Genomic DNA, 18,198 nt, shown 5'->3' on the forward strand with positions numbered 1-18,198 from the left:
ATGTCGCGGTCGGGGGTTTTTTCAAAATTTTAATTTTGTGGTTAGGTTATATACTGGACAGTTATAGCTTATCTATGATAATTATGTCCGATATAAAATGAGGATCAGCAATTAAAGTCCGTGACCGTACATCTACATATTTCCCCTTGAGCCAGCAGTATTCCGTTGTAGTTGAACGAAAAGATGGATGAATATGATCTTGATCGCTGATGCCGCGTGAAATCGTGGCTGGATCGAATGGAAAACTTCGTAATATTATATCGTTAATGGTAACAGAACATTTAACTCCTGCCAATATTTTTGTTTAAGAGCTTGTTGTCCAATTATAATCCGGACCCGACACACGACAGATGTTAACCGGCTCTAACCCTTCTCCTCAAATTCTACCACGAAATTATCTAAAATCCCTCATTCCTTGTCCACAGGCATCAGACTTCACGGACATCGGCGACTGGCCGACGCTAGGCGCGGCTGTGGCCGGCGCTGCGCGGTGCCACTCCACGCCCCCGCCGTCCGAAGAGACGGCCCACCATAACGGCAGCGCGGTGAGTTGAGATCAACCTTATCATCATCATTATCAGCCCGTGGCAGTCCACTGCTGGACATAGGCCTCCCCCAAGGTACGCCACAGAGCCCGGTCTGCTGCTTTATGCATCCAGTTTCCGCCAGCCCCCCTATGCAAATCATCCCGCCATCTAGCCAGAGGGCGTCCCACACTACGTTTACCAAGACGCGGTCTCCACTCCAGAACACGCTTGCTCCAGCGGTTATCGGTTCTGCGAATATGTGGCCAGCCCATTGCCACTTCAACCTAACTTTCAGAGCTATGTCGGTCACCTTGGTTCTCTGGCGGATCACTTCGTTCCAAATTTTGTCCTTCAGAGAGACTCTAAGCATAGCTCTACCCATAGCACGTTGAGCGACTTTAAGCTTGTGGATTAGCCCCACAGTCAGTGTCCACGTCTCGGATCCGTACGCCATAACAGGAAGAACGCACTGGTCGAAAACTTCTTGAGATCAACCTTATATGAATTGTGTATCCAGTAGGTAGTCCAAGGTCGAACAGTTTGTAATCGTTCGAAATTCAAAATCTCGGAACGATCGCCGAAGACGGTCCGCCTGGAGAAGGTAGCGTTCCTTAGCAGACTTGTTTGAATTTGTCGCATCGTCATTTGTTTTTTCGACGAAAGCTAGCGCGGCGGTTCTACTTCAAGGTGCAGTCCTACTTCGCCTACAGTTCGAATTCTCATTCTAAATTCAAAAAATCGAAAGAACGCCGAAGACGGTGCGACTGGAGAGCGGGCGCTCCTTAGCAAACATGCTTATGCTAGGGCTACACACATCGCGGTAATGCGAATATACGCGAATACTTCGGCACATCGCCCGAAGCCGCAGACCCTTCGCTCTGCTGTCGGTAATTTGTGCACATCAAAGGCTCATTTGAGTGCTTTGCAGTGTGGATATGCACATTCGCCGTAGGCCGATCACGAAGTTTTATCACGATGGGTGTAGCACTATAGCCGTAGCATCAAACTGACTGAGGTACATCTGTCTATAGCATCGTCATTTGTTTTTTCTGCTTTTTTTTTCAAATAATTTGCTGCATTCACACCCTTCCAGAAACTACTGGACTGAAGAAATAGCTACTTTCAACTAGCGGTACTCACGAGCCTCACTACATTTCACATTTAATCGAAATTCGTGCATATATCTTCCAGGACCAGGAGCGCAAGCCGCTCGAGGAGCACCAAGCCAAGGTGGAGAAGGTGGAACCAACGCAAAACCACCAGCACAATGACAAGCACCACGAGAAACACAACGACAAGTCTAAAGCCGCAGGTACGTTGTTATTAGGCGGGGTACATAAGGCATGCCGCGCGAAGACGAGGCAAAGTCTTCGCGCGGCAAACGTCTCGACCGAGGTAAATTTTCCTAGCGATGTGCTTCACTCTGTACACTGAGCGAAAAAGACCAGTTTTCATGTTCGTTCAACAAGTTTTTTTGGTTAAAATAGCGCCTACGTGCTAGGCTTGTGTCGTTCACGAACTATGAACTGTTAGGAATAAAATCCCATCAATGACCGAAATGAACTGAATCTTTCCGTGCTCTGAGAATCGGTCTTTGCTCATTTAGTTCAGTATAGGATCGGCTAACGCGAGCGGCTTGGATCGAGAACGAGCGTATGACTGCGCCGACCGAGAGCGAGAGCTACTTAGCGGAGCTACAAAAAAACGTCAAGTTTTCATATTAAACTTCGGTTACTTACAACCTTTCGACCCGGAATGTTACTATCTGTGGACTATTCGTATCATTATGACACTATTCGGTCCCATTCCCATTCCCCAGTGGTCGCTGGTCTGGCTGAACTAAATGAGCAAAAGACCTAAAAGAGCGAACTAGTTCGTGAGAGCGATTGAACGAGATCGGAGCGCTCCGATCAACGAACGAAACGGCACAAGCCTACTACGTGCTCTTGGGTTAGATAATGTTAAAGTACATTCTACAAGTTACTCGTCAGCAACATGACCCATATTGTTTTAAACATATGTTTGTCTGATTTAATCAAATATCTTTTAACAAGTTTGACCTTGTTGTTCGAACACATTCGACTTGTATCGTCAATATTGTGATTTATTCCGTTTACTAAAATACTTCTGTTTCAAACGGATAAACCCGCAACAAGTCCAACTTGTTAAGTTCACAATGCAAATTTCTCTCAGTGTTGACCATGCAATGCAAACTTCTGCTAAGCAAACATCAGTTTTACGTTTGTAACAAATCCCACTTCTCCTTGACTTTGTGACAAGTGGCACAGTTTGCCAAGTTTATCCGTGTATGTTACTGAGAGCCTTCAGCAACAGAAATGCATATGCATATCCTTGGACAAATTCAATCCAGCTCAGCGGATCGCTCCACGCGGTTGGTTCGCGTGACGCTAAAGCCTTCGCCACACATAAATCGTTTTGATAGCGTAGCGGAATGCGCACTGAATGAACACGCATTCCGCTCGCAATCCGCTCCGCTAACGAGCTTTAAAACCAGCCTTAAGGCTCAGCCACGACATTGGTCTAAGCGCGGCAGCGGTGAGCGGCGGCCATACATTGGAGCGAGACACAGCGATGGGACTTTTCATTCGCACGTATGGCTGCCGCTCACCGCTGTCGCGCTTAGACCAATGTCGTGGCTGGGCCGTTAACAGTTCTAGAAATTTGACGTCGGATCCATTGTATATCCCGTATTTTAGGCCTCTTTTTCTCTTACCAATAGAGACATTGGGTTACGCAATACGGGAACAGTAGTTCTTTAAAGGTATAATAAACAGGTATGTTTATGCATGCTTGCTTACTTTTGGAGATACATTTGTATCTTACAATACAATACGGCGTGGCGCGCGCCACGCCGTTTGGTGGCGCGTCTTACGTCCTTCCTATACAAAATGTACTGAGGAGACTTTTTTGAATTACATTCAGGCGGCGTGGCGCGGACGTCCGTTCCGCACCTCAAGACATGCGTCTTATGAATATGGATGGTCCCCAAGACATGCGCCTCTTGTGTGGGGATGATCCCAAAGAACATGTCTGATGGAAAATGGTTTGTTACAGGAAGTGGCAAAGGGCCGCACAAGTCCGGCAAGCACAAATGGGTGCCACTCGATATCGACGTGAAAGCTGCGAGGCCGGGCAAGCATGGCCCGCCGCACGCCGCCAGGCCCGACAATGGTAAGATACTCTTCGTACGATATATAGAGTAAAGCCTCCGCTACACATAAAACGTTTTGATAGCGTAGCGTTAGCGGAGCGCAATGATAGCGGTGCGCCGGACGAACGCTGGAGTTCCGCTCGCAATCCACGCTCGTTAGTTCCCGCCGGCGTCCGCTGGGCGCAACGCTAGCGTTCGTCCGGCGCACCGCTATCGTTGCGCTCTGCTGACGCTCCGCTACCGCTCCGCCTACGCTATCAAAACGCGCAGGTGTGGCCGAGCTTTAAAGCCTCCGCCACACATAAAGCGTTTTGATAGCGTTGCGTTAGCGGAACTTCAGCGGAGCGCAGTGATAGCGGTGCGCCGGCGGAACGCTGGCGTTCCGCTCGCAATCCGCGCTCGTCAGTTCCCGCTGGCGTCCGCTGCGCGCAACGCCAGCGTTCGTCCGGCGCACCGCTATCGTTGCGCTCCGCTACCGCTCCGCCTACGCTATCAAAACGCGCATGTGTGGCCGAGCTTTTAGATTGAGTCGTCTCGCCAGAAGTTGATGCGCGAAGCAGCAATTCAAATTCTATACTTCACCCCTACATTTTCAATCAAATTTTAAGTGTTAATGGCTCTTCGATGATTCCGCCAACGCCAAGGTTTAGGAAGGCTCGCGTTTCATGTAGATTTTAGACAATTGGCCATTGAGCCCTACATTTTTCAAAATTTGCCGCTTTCTTTTGTGCCAAGATTCGGTTGACCGTTGATAGTGCTCCTCTACACCTCCGGTAGAAATGTTAATTTGACCACAACTAATGCACTACTACAAAATAAATTAACAACACCGTCGATATATGTAGATACTTATTTTAGTGGAGTCCCGTATTTTAGGCCTCTTATCTCTTTTCAATAGAGATATTGGGTTACGCAATACGGGAACAGAAAGTCTTTAAAAGCATAATAAACAAATATGTTAATAAATATTTGTTTACTTTTTAAGAAACATTTCTTTTTTTATTATTTATACGGTTTAAGATTATTTTGCGCACTTGTTATGGAACTAATGCAATGTCACAGTCACGCTTATTCCTTATTGCTAAGCAGAGGAAATATTATTTACTTGTTTTTAAGAATACCTCTACATGTAAATTCCGAGACAAGGATGTGCTACGAATATTGTGAATAGGCTAGTTTCCTATTCTTAAAATAAAATATTTTATACAGTGCACGAAATAAAGCACCACATAATAAGAATAAATATATGGACAGTAGTCATGTTTAACAATAATTTCTATTCAATAAGTCAAAGAGAAAAATATAAAGTAAATGAATTGACCGTGACGTCACTCCTCAGTATTTCATAGTAATTCCATATTAGCAAATCGTTTTGACAGTTCTTAAAGAGAAGCTGATTTGACTAGTAGGAAACTAGCCTATAGTGACTTTTTGGAAAAATGTACCTATCATATTGTCGCTTGTTGTCGTTAGAAGGACATTTGTTTGTATGAAGATTAGTAAATTTTGTTTAAATAATTATCACATAAACAACAATATTTATTTCGCTTGACATTAACCCTAATTTACAACAAAATACGAAACACTACTTCGCACAGTGCTGTCGGGCGTATGAAGTACACAACAGAATGTGTAAGAAAAAACGTATTTTAGAAACATAAAGAAAAAAATATGTTACCTTAGATCATTATGAGGGTTAGTTCTGTTAGTGACACGTTTTAAATTTATCGACGATCCGTCCGGATCGATACGACTTTCAAGTCTTCAAGAAAAGAGCGTACACTCATCGTAAAGGCCGGCATCTCCAAACCTTAACGGCCCAGCCACGACATTGGTCTAAGCGCGACAGCGGTGAGCGGCAGCCATACGTGTGAATGAAAAGTCCCATCGCTGTGTCTCGCTCCAATGTATGGCCGCCGCTCACCGCTGTCGCGCTTAGACCAATGTCGTGGCTGAGCCGTAAAGATCGGCCACACTAGCGCGTTTTGAGAGCGCAACGTTTTTGAACCTGTTATCATTTCCCCCGCAGACACGGTGTCGCTGAACGGCGAGGAGCGGCGCGGGTCGCTGCGCGCGCGCGGCGGGGCGCGGGGTGCGGCGCGCGGGGGGCGGCGTGCTGCAGGGGGAGCGGGGAGTGCAGCCCCCCGCCCCGCCTCCGCGCTGCCCGCGCCCGTGCACGTCTTCCACCACGACTACCACCACGACCTGCAGCAGGTAACACACGCACACACACACACATTCTTATCAACTTGCACACTCCCCGTCAGATAAATCGGGCCGGCCGGGGTGCTCACAAATATGTACTGTACACACCTTTACGGCCCGACCGCGACGTTAAACTAAAGCGGCAGCGATAGATTGGAACGAGGCACAGCGATAGGACTTTTCATTCGCACCTATGGCTGCCGCTCGCCGCTGTCGCCTTAAACAGATGTCATGGCCACGCCGTTATTGTGAAGCCGCTAGGGCGCTTGTTCATTTTTTTAAACACCTTTGGCGTTCTGACATATCTGATGGTGACTGTACTCGATTTTAAACACCCGAGGCCCGATACCGCTTAATATATATTTTTTAAGACTCAAATACTATCGGGCCTTCGTATTTAAAGTGAAGTATACTATGAATATCTTTAAAAAGACACGTAATAAGAAATTTTACCTAACAAAATAACCTGGTCCACAGTGACGGAGCAGCCACGCAAGGCTATTCACGGAAACAACATCTGCAACACTATTAGATTAGAACGGCTGATTGGTGGCCGCCACCTTTCCGCGGCAGTTGCTCAGTCAGTGTGGACCATTATTTTACCCCTTAGAGGCTTAACCACTTTATTTGTCCAATTCTCTTTTATTATTTTATACAAAAGTTAATAATAATTCAAAGCGTCAAATTTTCTTTCCATACACAAACCTAACATTTTTAATTTTTTGTTTTCATTGAAGTACGATCAAAAACGCATTCTTTTTTATAAACTCCTATTTTTTTTTAGTTACAACAATTATAATATGTCATATTACAACCTTTTGATCGTACGCCAAAAACAATAATTTTTCTTTTTTTGGGGGCAAACCCAATGGCTGACTGGTTTTGTCCTTGGTATACACATTTTCCTACTAAAAAAAGGTAAAACATGCATAAAGTCATCTAATCTAGGGCTAAATATTTGAAAATAGCCTTTTGTATGATATTTGAAAATGCCTGTTGTATGTGTGAGTGACGTGTTCGAATAGAGAACACATAAAATTAGTAACACAAACAAAACAATCGCCTATTCGAACACGTCACTCACACATACATCAGGTGACTTTCTTAAGTTTTTTACCTATACTTATAAATAAACAAACAAACTTCGTGGCAAACCAAGAACAAACGGGCTTCCCGCTCGTTTTTGCCCAGAACGTGCAAGTTGTGGAATGAGCTTCCTTCTGAGGTGTTTCCCTTGCGCTATGACATGGGGTTCTTCAAGAAGCAGGTATTTAGGGTTCTCAAAGGTCGGCAACGCATAAGTGGCTCCCATGATGTTGCTTATGTCCATGGGCGGCGATGACTGCTTACAATCAGGCGGCTCGTCTGCTCGTTTGCTGCCTATTTCATAAAAAAAAAAACATGACAACTATGAACGTAAGTTACTCGAAACAAATTTTACAGGTGCGTAATGTTTTAACACGGAAACTCAAGAACATGTCATGCTATTTCAGTCAGTCTCAGTAGAAGTACTAACGTTGACCGATCTAGCACGACAAATACGAACGAATCCGAGAAAACAAACGATGGAAAATATGCATTACGTGTGTAAAACGGTAAAACCTGATCAGGCAGGCAATTATGGTCGCGCGATAAATGATAAAACATCTGGCCTGATATTTTATCGTCTATCGCGCGACCATGCTACACGTGCAGAATTATATAACTACGCGCCATGTTGCGGAATTTCTTTTTAACTATTTTCTTCATACTGAACTGTCACCGCATACATCAGAATAACAGCGCCCTCTTGACAATCTATACTAATATTATAAATGGGAAAGTGTGTGTGTCTGTTTGTTTGTCCGTCTTTCACGGCAAAACGGAGCGTAAAATTGACGTGATTTTTTAAATGGAGATAGTTGAAGGGATGGAGAGTGACATAGGCTACTTTTTGTCTCTTTCTAACCCCCCATTTCCCTAAACTGGGAGGTGGAAGTTTGTATGGAACATTCCACAATTTTCGGAGCGAAGCCGCTGGCAAAAAAGCTAGTAGTTTTATATTTCTGGCCAGGCTTTAAGTAATTATTACTTAGATCAAATGACAATGCTATATTTTACCTAAGAAAGGAGAATGTGTATACCTAAATGTGTCCCTATCCAAACCATTTGGCTACATTTTATATCATTTTTGGGTACCACGATTTCATGCATGGGTTATTCATTTTGTATTTATATTTTTCATATACAAATATCACCCGAGTTTGTTATTATTTTTAATTTGCTTCGCATGACACGTGCTTAAAACCTCAAAATCATAATTTATTTTCGAACACTATGTCATTTAAGTTTTATTTGATGTCTGCTTTGTTTTTTTTATGCTTATTATGTATTCATTGAATTCTCATTCATTTTGAAACATAAATTATAAATTATTTACATGATATTTTAGTTACCTATGCATAGTTTTTGGTGTGATTATCATATGTTATATTTCATTTTCTATCATAATATATACAGTAATGATAAAAGTTACGATTGTAATACCTTACTGTATTGAGATTTATTCTTAATTTTCTTTATTTTATTGTACATAACTGCAATACAACTATATATTTTGCTTTTAACTTGAAGAACTGATTGAACTTTGATGTTCTATGACTTTGCATGTTCACTATTTTTTATTTTATCTACTGAGTGGTGCTCAAAACGAATCAAAATTTTTCATGGGACGTACTAACATAAATATGATATGATTATATTGATTCATGAAGTGTATACATATTTGATCTCATTGGGATTATTTACTAAACGGTGACCATTACATTGTTCATAAGTAGAGAATACATGTTTCGAAAGTTAAAAAAAAGGAATACTATGAAACTCTTAGCTTAGAGTGAATTTAGACATAGACATTTTCGTATCCAACAGTGGAAAATATGGAAAAAGTTGGATCATCTAAACTCTGTCAAACAAGTCTGTCAGTAAATAAGAACTAAGAAAACTATAGGTATCCTTTTCTCTAACACCCTAAAGAAAAGGATGCATATAGTTTTCTTTGTTCTTATTTGCTGACAGATTTGTTTGAAAGAAAAAAAGAAAGAAAGAAAAGGCATTTATTGCAACCAAAAAGAAAAAATAATAATAAATGACACTTACATACTAAACAGTACAGTTATATGGGGTTTGGTTTGTGGTTGCAAGAGGACACCACTCAGCATGTGCTCTGGCACCGATAGTGCCACAGCGCTGGTCTTCCGTGGAGCCCTGGGTCGGGCGATAGTGCAATAAATACAATAAGCTTGAAACAATGGTAGATAATAGATAATCTTAATCAGAAGAATCAGTGGCACACTATACAAGAACAAGAATAGAACACATAAAGGCATAGTTTTATTTCTATTTGACAGAGTATATATCATTTTTATTTAATCTAGTAATTTAAGCTTTGAATGGCTTTAAATGATTGTAAGGCAAATGCTGATTTACTTCAGTTGTCTTATTTATGATTTTTTTTTATATAAAAGATTAGTTATTCGTAAACTCTGTCAAACAAGTCTGTCAGTAAATAAGAACAAAGAAAACTATAGGTATCCTTTTCTCTAGCACCCTAAAGAAAAGGATGCATATAGTTTTCTTTGTTCTTATTTACTGACAGATTTGTTTGACAGAGTATATATCATTTTTATTTAATCTAGTAATTTAAGCTTTGAACGGCTTTAAATGATTGTAAGGCAAATGCTGATTTACTTCAGTTGTCTTATTTATGATTTTTTTTTATATAAAAGATTAGTTATTCGTAAATATGTACCTATATAGAATAATTCATTGGCATGTATTCTCTACTAGACATGGGTTTTATATGTACTAGAACTTGATCCGAATGTTACGATTCCTTTATCGAGTCTTTGCAGTCCTTATAGAACTCAGAAAAAACTGAAAAGAAAAACTTCAGAGAAATCATTAGAAGTGCTAATATTTTTAACACCTACGTTAAAAATTGTATATGGCTAATAATGAAATAGTTGGCCAGCTTCTGCTTATACGTACAATACTTATCATTTAAATGTTCTATATAAAGTTTAACTGATATTAGTCAATTGACTGTTTGTAAATTGTACTTGTGTCTATGATCGTCGTTGGTCGATAAATAGATAAAAAAAACTTATTTTAAAAATAATACGTTATTACCATGGATACGTTATTAACAGTGTTTGTTGTACGCCTATTTATTACATTAGACTAAGCCAAACATTATAGATTTTAAAAGGACTGACAATCTGTCGATAAAGATCAATAATGAATCAGTACCATCACAATTCGGATCACAGTTGATTCAGTCATCACCCCCCCCTCCCCCTCCCAGCTCCGAGTGGCTCAGCCGGCGGTGGCGCAGGGGCTCGTGCTGCACTACGGCGGCCTGGGGCTGCCGCCGCCGCCCATCGCCGCGCCGCTGGCGCAAGCCTTCTACTACGGCGCCGCGCACGCTACTAGCGCCCCCTATGGACTAGGATTGGACCAGGCCACGCTGAAGGACCTTATTAAGAAGCAGATGTAAGTGTATCTTCTTCTGCAGATTTAGTAAGGAGCTTTAGGGCTCTTGCCGTCGACAGCCGCTCGCGCAGGCCTTCTACTATGGAGCCGCGCACGCTACTAGCGCCCCCTATAGATTAGACCAGACTTAGGACTAGACCAGGCCACGTTGAAGGACCTTATCAAGAAGCAGATGTAAGTGTGTCACAGTCTGTAGTTTCAATACAGAGGTTTAGGGCTCACAATAGAGGCGCCACTGTCGCAGGCTGTCTACTATGGAGACGCACACGCTACTAGCGCCCCCTATGGACTAGGATTGGACCAGGCAACGCTAAAGGACCTTATCAAGAAGCAGATGTAAGTGTGTCACAGTCTGTAGTTTCAATACAGAGGTTTAGGGCTCACGATAGCGGCGCCACTGTCGCAGGCTTTCTACTACGGAGCCGCACACGCTACTAGCGCCCCCTATGGACTAGGACTGGACCAGGCCACGCTGAAGGACCTTATTAAGAAGCAGATGTAAGTATCTTAACTTCGAAATAATCAGATTTAAAAACTAAAAAGCAACAATTAAGAATAACGTCCAACCAAGCTATCCCGAAAGACCTCGCACACGGCTTGCTAGCGAACTGATAACTTCTATAGATATTAGAAGGTTAGAACTATCTAGGCAACTGTTTTAGTCAACTTAAAAATACAAATCAAGACGTCATCTCATATCTATGATTTCATTTATTTGTAAATTTTAGCAAAGTGTGTTTCCACTTTAAATGGTCCATGTCTACACCTATTGCTCGACAGTATTGGATCTGGTGCCCTTGTACGAGTACATAAGGTTTGAACTTTTACAAGAATAAAAGAAAGCTCTAAATTGCTTTTGAAGCACAAAAAATTGCCAGGGATCCAGGAGGTTAAAGTATAATCAACTCTAACCCTTATTATTTTATTTCCACAGCGAATACTACTTCAGCCCGGACAACTTGGCGCGCGACTTCTTCCTGCGCCGCAAGATGGCCGCCGACGGCACGATTCCCGTCACGCTCATCGCGTCCTTCCACCGCGTGCGGGCCCTGACGCCAGACGTGGCGCTAGTGCTCGACGCCATACGCGACTCGGACAAGCTACAGCTGGTCAACGGGTTCAAGGTAACAGATGGCACAATCCTAAGCGGCAACCCACACTCAGGCGACGCACGTCGTATTTAAGACGCGGAACGGACGTGTGCGCCGCGCCGCCCGAGTGTAATAAAAAAAAACGTCTACTCAGGACATTCGACCCATCGGGATCTTTTGTGCAATTACCCCCTCGGATCCTGAGATCCTTCAGCTGTTCAGGAGCTTCTCGACCATCTCCACGTATCGGATGATGAGGCTCGTGGGTAGCTCTCTGAAGTCCTTTGGCACCAGGTAACCTGCTCCAAAGTTCTTCACTCTTTGTCTGGCGAGGGCGTGACATTCACACATTAGATGTGTGACGGTCTCTTCCCCTTCACTACACATACGACAATCAGTGTTGTCAGAATCTTTGCCAACATTCCTTTGACCCCGTAATTAAATGGCTACTCTATCCGTCTAGCGATTTTTTGTGGAACCTTATCCTTCATGGCATATTATAATGAAACGCACGAATGACGGTTGACAAGTAACGCTTTATTTCAAAACTAGATATGGGAGCATAGACACATGTTGCACATATTCTTAACTAGATGGCGTTAGTAACCTTATTTTGATGTAAGTAACAACACATATGAAACGTATTTTTCTGTCACAGGTCCGAACGGCGTTCGAGCCAACAAAATGGCCGCTGACCGACATAATGATGAACGAGGAAGAGAAAAAGTCCCCGGAAGACAACAAGGAGAAAGAAGACAAACAGAAGGAGCAGAAGAGCGTAGAAGAGAAGGAAGCGCAGAAGGCGCCCAGTATAGGCGGGCAGGAGGAGAAAGTCGAGGTAGGTGGCGTTTCTGGTCAATATCTTCTAGAACTACACTCTACTTTTAAGCATTAAATAAAACGTGAATAAATTATGCGGAAAAATATTGCGGGTAGTTTTCAGAATTTGGGAAACCCCAATTAGCGTAAGTTGTTAACAAAAATTAACTCACTGTCTGTTTTGTGACGATAAGCATGAAATTTCTATAAAAATATTGTTTTTGTGTTAATTAAAAAAAACTTTGAGCGATAATCTTTCACCTGATGGAAAGTGACGACAAGGCCGAGGTTGTAGCTCACTGGTTCAGTAATAGCCTATTTTATTACTGAAACTTTTCATGATTTGTTATTTTATTTAAAATTCGCTTCAAGTAGTTAGAAAATAGTAATTCAAGATCAACTTTCAGCGCTTATATGTATTGCGAAAGCGCGAAGTATAGCTAGGTAATGAAAACGGTAGGTTTTTTTTATACCTTTATTTAAACCAATATTTGGTTATTCCACAGACTAAAAAATCGGAAGCGCCCGTAGAGACCAAACCAGAGCCCTCTCCAGAGACTGAGAAGGCTGCTGAAGAAACGAAAGAGAAGGAAGCTAGAGAGAGCGAGACGGAAGATAAGAAAGAGAAGGATGACAAACGCGAGAGCGATGACCCGCCGCTACAAAATGAGGGAGAGGAGAAACCGGGAGAGAAACGGTAAGGAAATTTTCAGTACAGATGGTGTTTTTTTACGCACTAGTGCGAGAAGTGGGTCATTGTCATTATTTGTCAGGTCGAAACTTCGGATGGCCATCTGTACTGAAAAACGTCGTACGATACATGTGCAAAAAGGAAATTCGTAACTCCCTTCGGTCGTGTTTTAATTTATCGCAACTCCTTTCGAACTTGCTTTTTTTTCGCACTTGTGTCGTAATGTACTATTATTTTAAGTATAGGAAGCCTATTTGAAACGGATCCAAAGAATGAATGTATGGTTTCGTAAATACAAGATACCGTGGGATTACGTATGTCTCTCATAATTGACATATTATTAGGGTTCCGTACCAAAAAGGTACAACAGAAACCCTCATGGTGCGACTCTGTCCGTCTGTCACATTCCTAAATATCTCGAGAACCACTAATGCTATCAACTTGAAATTTGGAATGATCGTGAACATTGTAAATCTCTACAAATAGAAAGTATATATATATTTAACTATTTTGGGTATCGCAGGCGCAAGAAGCAGATGGTGGGCATCTTCCCGCTGGCCACGATGGGCGGGCCGCTGGTGGCGCCCGTGTCCAGCCTGCTGCGCGCCGTGCCGCCGCCGCCGCTGCCCAGGTACCGCACTGTCGTCCTCCTTGCTCACCCCGCCCCGCCACGGCTCGTGGGAGCCTCCGCTCCGCTCTGACAACTGATTCACTAGTTTTACGAAAGCGACTGCCGTCTGACCTTCCGACCCGAAGGGTAACTAGGCCTTATTGGAATTCGTCCGGTTTTCTCACGATGTTTTCCTTCACCGAAAAGTGACTGGCAAATATCAAATGACCCGTGACCCAAATACGGACATGTAATTTACCTCTAAATTAAGAAAACTGTCTGTCTGTCTGTGTCTGTGTTTATCTGTGGCATCGTAGCTCCCGGATGAACCTATTTAGATTTAGTTATTTTTGTTTAAAAGCTGAGTTAGTCGGGAGTGTTCTTAGCCATGTTTCATGAAAATCGGTCCACTGTGTTGTGGTCGGGGGTTTTTCAAAATTTTAATTTTGTGGCTAGGTCATAAATCTTAGTGACCATCCACACTCATAAAACGCATGTCTTGCGGCGCGCAACGGACGTCTCCGCCACGCCGCCTGAATGTAATTCAAAAAGCGGCGGCGTGGCGCGCGTCTTACGTCCTTCCTATACAAAATGTACTGAGGAGACGTTTTTAGGGTTCCGTAGCCAAAATGGCAAAAACGGAACCCTTATAGTTTCGTCATGTCCGTCTGTCCGTCTGTCCGTCTGTCACAGCCGATTTACTCGGAAACTATAAGTACTACAGTGATGAAATTTGATGGGAATATGTGTTGTATGAACCGCTACAAAATTATGACACTAAATAGTAAAAAAAAAGAATTGGGGTGGGGCCCCCATACATGTAACTGAGGGATGAAAATTTTTTTTTCGATGTACATACCCGTGTGGGGTATCAATGGAAAGGTCTTTTAAAATGATATAAAGTTTTCTAAAAAACATTTTTCTTAAAGTGAACGGTTTTTGAGATATCAGCTCTCAAAGTCGTAAAAAGTATGTCCCCCCCCTCTATTTTTATAACTACGGGGTATAAAATTCTAAAAAAAATAGAGGTGATGCATGCTAATTAACTCTTTCAACGATTTTTGGTTTGATCAAAGTATCTCTTATAGTTTTTGAGATAGGTTGATTTAACTGTAATTTTGGTTTGCTGCTACGGAACCCTTTGTGCGCGAGCCCGACTCGCACTTGGCCGGTTTTTTTGAATTACATTCAGGCGGCGTGGCGAACCACGCGACGCCTAAGTGCGTTTTCACATTATCCGATCCGATATCGAATGTCGGACCGACATCCCATACACTACAGACGCCATCTTGGATTTTTTTCCATTGAAATCCTTCCGACATGCGATATCGGATCGGATAATGTGAAAACGGCCTAAGTGGGGACGCTGCCTAAAAGGGTTTTTTTAAGTAATAAATTTAGTCTTTTTCACAACCCTTTTCCCATGTCATGGCCTCCTACACTGCTGTCCTGACAGTTTTAATCATGCGGTGCCTCTCGCTGTCTTCTGAGATAGTTTTAATAAAGTTTTTTTACATTTTTGTATGTGCAGGATGTTCCGGACCCGCGGCGCGGGCTCCCCGCCGGCGCACGATCACCTCAACCCCGATGTGGCCGAGTTCGTGCCACAGCGCAAGACAGGTAATACAACGTCGCTACTTTCAAAAAATCTCGTATCTCACGCTGCTCCTCAAAGTTAAAACGCAGTAAGTCTATATGTATTCCATACATACTTACTACAATTTTCTTTTCATTGACAGACGAAGATACAAGTTTTTTTAAAAGTAGTGACGACATACAACATCTTATGAGTATGTGGGACATGTAGGTCTTCGTGGCACAGTTGGCAGACCGTTACAATACTGTGAGTTAAAAATCATCATTGTCAGATCAGCAAGGAGGTTGCGTTGTTCCGGCATTTGCCACGGCGGTCTGGGGTCCACTTGGACAAATAATCCCAAGATTTCGTGTAGGCACTAGTTTTACGAAAGCGACTGCCATCTGACCTTCCAACCCAACTTATTGGGATTAGTCCGGTTTCCTCACGATGTATTTCCTTCACCGAAAAGCGACTGGCAAAATATCAAATGACATTTCGCACATAAGTCCCGAAAGTTATAAATATAAATAAACATTATTAAAGCAAGTCTTCTATAACACTGTCATCATATGTCGCTGGGACTCGAAGGCTCACTAAAGGCAGTAAATTCCATTTTTCAAATGTATCAATTTAGTTAATTTACTCATTGAATATTCTTATTAATGTTAAATGTTTATCAACAGAAGAACCCGCCGAGAAGCAGGACGGCTCTAGACAGACCTCCGGAGCCGGCAGCCCTAGCTCCGAGAGAAGCGGCCCTGACGTATGGACTGAGGTATTGTCAATACTATTATCTTAGCACCTTGGCATTTGTTTTTTATTATTTTATTATTATAAATGGACTTACTATAAATTACCATTAAGCATCTTACGACTTGAAAATATAAAAGAATTTAAATCTACACTGTATAACTTTTTAGCGGCTAAGGCATACTATAGTAGTAAAGAGTATCTTAATGATGTACATATAATAATAATTTAATAAAGTGGCTGATAAGTAATATAAGTATGCATGCGATGCATACAACATTTATAAATATTTGCATTTCTTTGTGACAAAACGTGTAGCACTTATAAATTGAATATGCATGGTCTTTTGTACCATGTTTTAGCGAATAAATGACTGATTCTGATTCTGTTTATTATACCAGGTGAAGCGGAGGACGAAGGCGGGCAGCCGCGAGCGCTCCGCGCCCGCCCCCGCGCCCGCGCCCGCGCCGCCCGACGAGGCTCCTCAGCGCGAGGAGCTGCACTTCCAGCTCGACGAGGAGCTCGACCTGCCTCCGCCCAGGCACAACACCTTCACCGACGGAGACGCCTGGTCAGTACTGTCTCTAGACGACGAGCCCCCGCAGAAGCGTCCTTGTACTGTTGCTGCCGAGATGCTACACCTTCACTATAGTACTAAATGCTACTTTTGTTTCCTCTATCCTCTAATGTAATGTTTGCCAGACTCCAAGCGTTCTGGTCGCATTCACACTAATTGATTAACACAAAAATCAAAAAGGTAATCACGGTCTATGTCCCGGTCAATACAAGTCTAATGAAAATAACAGTGAATCATTCAAAACTCTGCAAGACACTTTCATTAAATAAATAAATACATAAATATTATAGGACAGTTTTACACAGATTGACTGAGGCCCACGGTAAGCTCAAGAAGGCTTGTGTTGTGGGTACTCAGACAACGATATATATAATATTCATTCATCAGGCCTTGTACATCTTTACAGATGATTTAAGCAGCGTCTCAGATCTAGGGACAGCGGCGCTTGTGGCTATATATAAATACTATAATATATATATACATAGAAAACATCTATGACTCAGGAACAAATATCTGTGCTCATCACCCAAATAAAATCACTACCGACTGCGCCAGACCGGTCGTCAAAATAATAAATAGTTCTAAAATCCAACTTGTTAGTGTCAGTTTTAATAACGAGTTTTATTTGTATCCATCCAGGTCGGATTCGGAGTCTGACTTCGAGCTGTCCGACCGCGACGTCGGTCGACTCCTGATCGTGACGCAGACCGGCGGTCGGGCGGTCAAGCACGACGGCCATGACCGCCAGGGCGACTGGAACACGCGCACCAAGATCTCGCAAGATCTCGAACAGGTACTGTACAAATATCTATAAGGTACACTCGCGACCATAGCAGCATGGAAACCACCAGGTCGATTATCGCATGCACGTGCCTGCGGTCGGATTGAATAAGGTGTTCAAATATTTACCTAGATGGCGTTGCTGGCCAAACGGACTTATTTAACGAATTAAAAATCAAATTTTCGTTTCTGAATAATAATATAAATGGAGTACATATAACGTAATATTATTTACCCAAATAATAATAGTTATATACCATTAGAAGTCATCTGTAATATCTTATAGCAAGAGCTGTTATAATCTGTGGTCTTACGTAGTACTTATCAACCAGTGTAGCAACTTTTATGACTTAGTGGGTATGTGACCACTTGCTCACTTATAATAGTCTTAAGTGCCATTGACTCATTGAGACTTAAGCCATTTATACCAATTATCGGCATCACTAAATTCTCGAAACAAACATCACACTGATAAAAATATTCTTCACAATTACCTAACCTAACCTTTAGTAAAAAATGCATGATAATATTGATAATTGCAGCGGTAAAACTGGTCAAGCAAAGTTCGTTGTGCCGGTTGGAAACAATGATAATTTACTAAGTTATACAATACATATTATTTGCTGCCCGTCATGTGCACGGGTATTTGTGGGTTCGCACCAACGAAATAGATGGTCGGATGGATGGTTGAGGTGGTGGTGATTGAAACAGTCGCCGTGGTCGAAATCGGCCAGGAGAGTAGTATCGTATTATTAAGTTAGAAAAGTGCCTTATCAATAGCCGATAACGGGCACAATGGGTTTCTTAAATACTTCGAGTTTTAGCATTAGACCATTAAATGCGCCGAAATGTGACTATTACCGT

General features: G+C 42.5%; 1 protein-coding gene across 5 annotated transcripts in view; it reads left to right on the plus strand.

Moving 5' to 3' along the window:
• LOC125239061 (la-related protein 1) overlaps positions 1 to 18,198 on the plus strand; it is a 138,227-nt gene that overhangs the window by 85,489 nt on the left and 34,540 nt on the right. For 3 of the 5 annotated variants that reach the window (XM_048146519.1, XM_048146523.1, XM_048146522.1), the window contains 13 exons: positions 426 to 545; positions 1,719 to 1,839; positions 3,603 to 3,719; positions 5,729 to 5,913; positions 10,250 to 10,437; positions 11,372 to 11,561; positions 12,187 to 12,366; positions 12,854 to 13,044; positions 13,562 to 13,669; positions 15,180 to 15,268; positions 15,911 to 16,002; positions 16,379 to 16,548; positions 17,194 to 17,347. In XM_048146519.1, the coding sequence (XP_048002476.1) occupies positions 426 to 545; positions 1,719 to 1,839; positions 3,603 to 3,719; positions 5,729 to 5,913; positions 10,250 to 10,437; positions 11,372 to 11,561; positions 12,187 to 12,366; positions 12,854 to 13,044; positions 13,562 to 13,669; positions 15,180 to 15,268; positions 15,911 to 16,002; positions 16,379 to 16,548; positions 17,194 to 17,347 (1,905 nt within the window). Of the gene's footprint in view, positions 1 to 425; positions 546 to 1,718; positions 1,840 to 3,602; positions 3,720 to 5,728; positions 5,914 to 10,249; positions 10,438 to 10,741; positions 10,774 to 11,371; positions 11,562 to 12,186; positions 12,367 to 12,853; positions 13,045 to 13,561; positions 13,670 to 15,179; positions 15,269 to 15,910; positions 16,003 to 16,378; positions 16,549 to 17,193; positions 17,348 to 18,198 lie in introns of all 5 variants that reach the window. The other 2 variants (XM_048146520.1, XM_048146521.1) reach the window with 2 other exon arrangements.

The sequence above is a fragment of the Leguminivora glycinivorella genome, chromosome 25, assembly GCF_023078275.1.
Source record: "Leguminivora glycinivorella isolate SPB_JAAS2020 chromosome 25, LegGlyc_1.1, whole genome shotgun sequence".
Taxonomy (NCBI): Eukaryota; Metazoa; Arthropoda; class Insecta; order Lepidoptera; family Tortricidae; genus Leguminivora; species Leguminivora glycinivorella.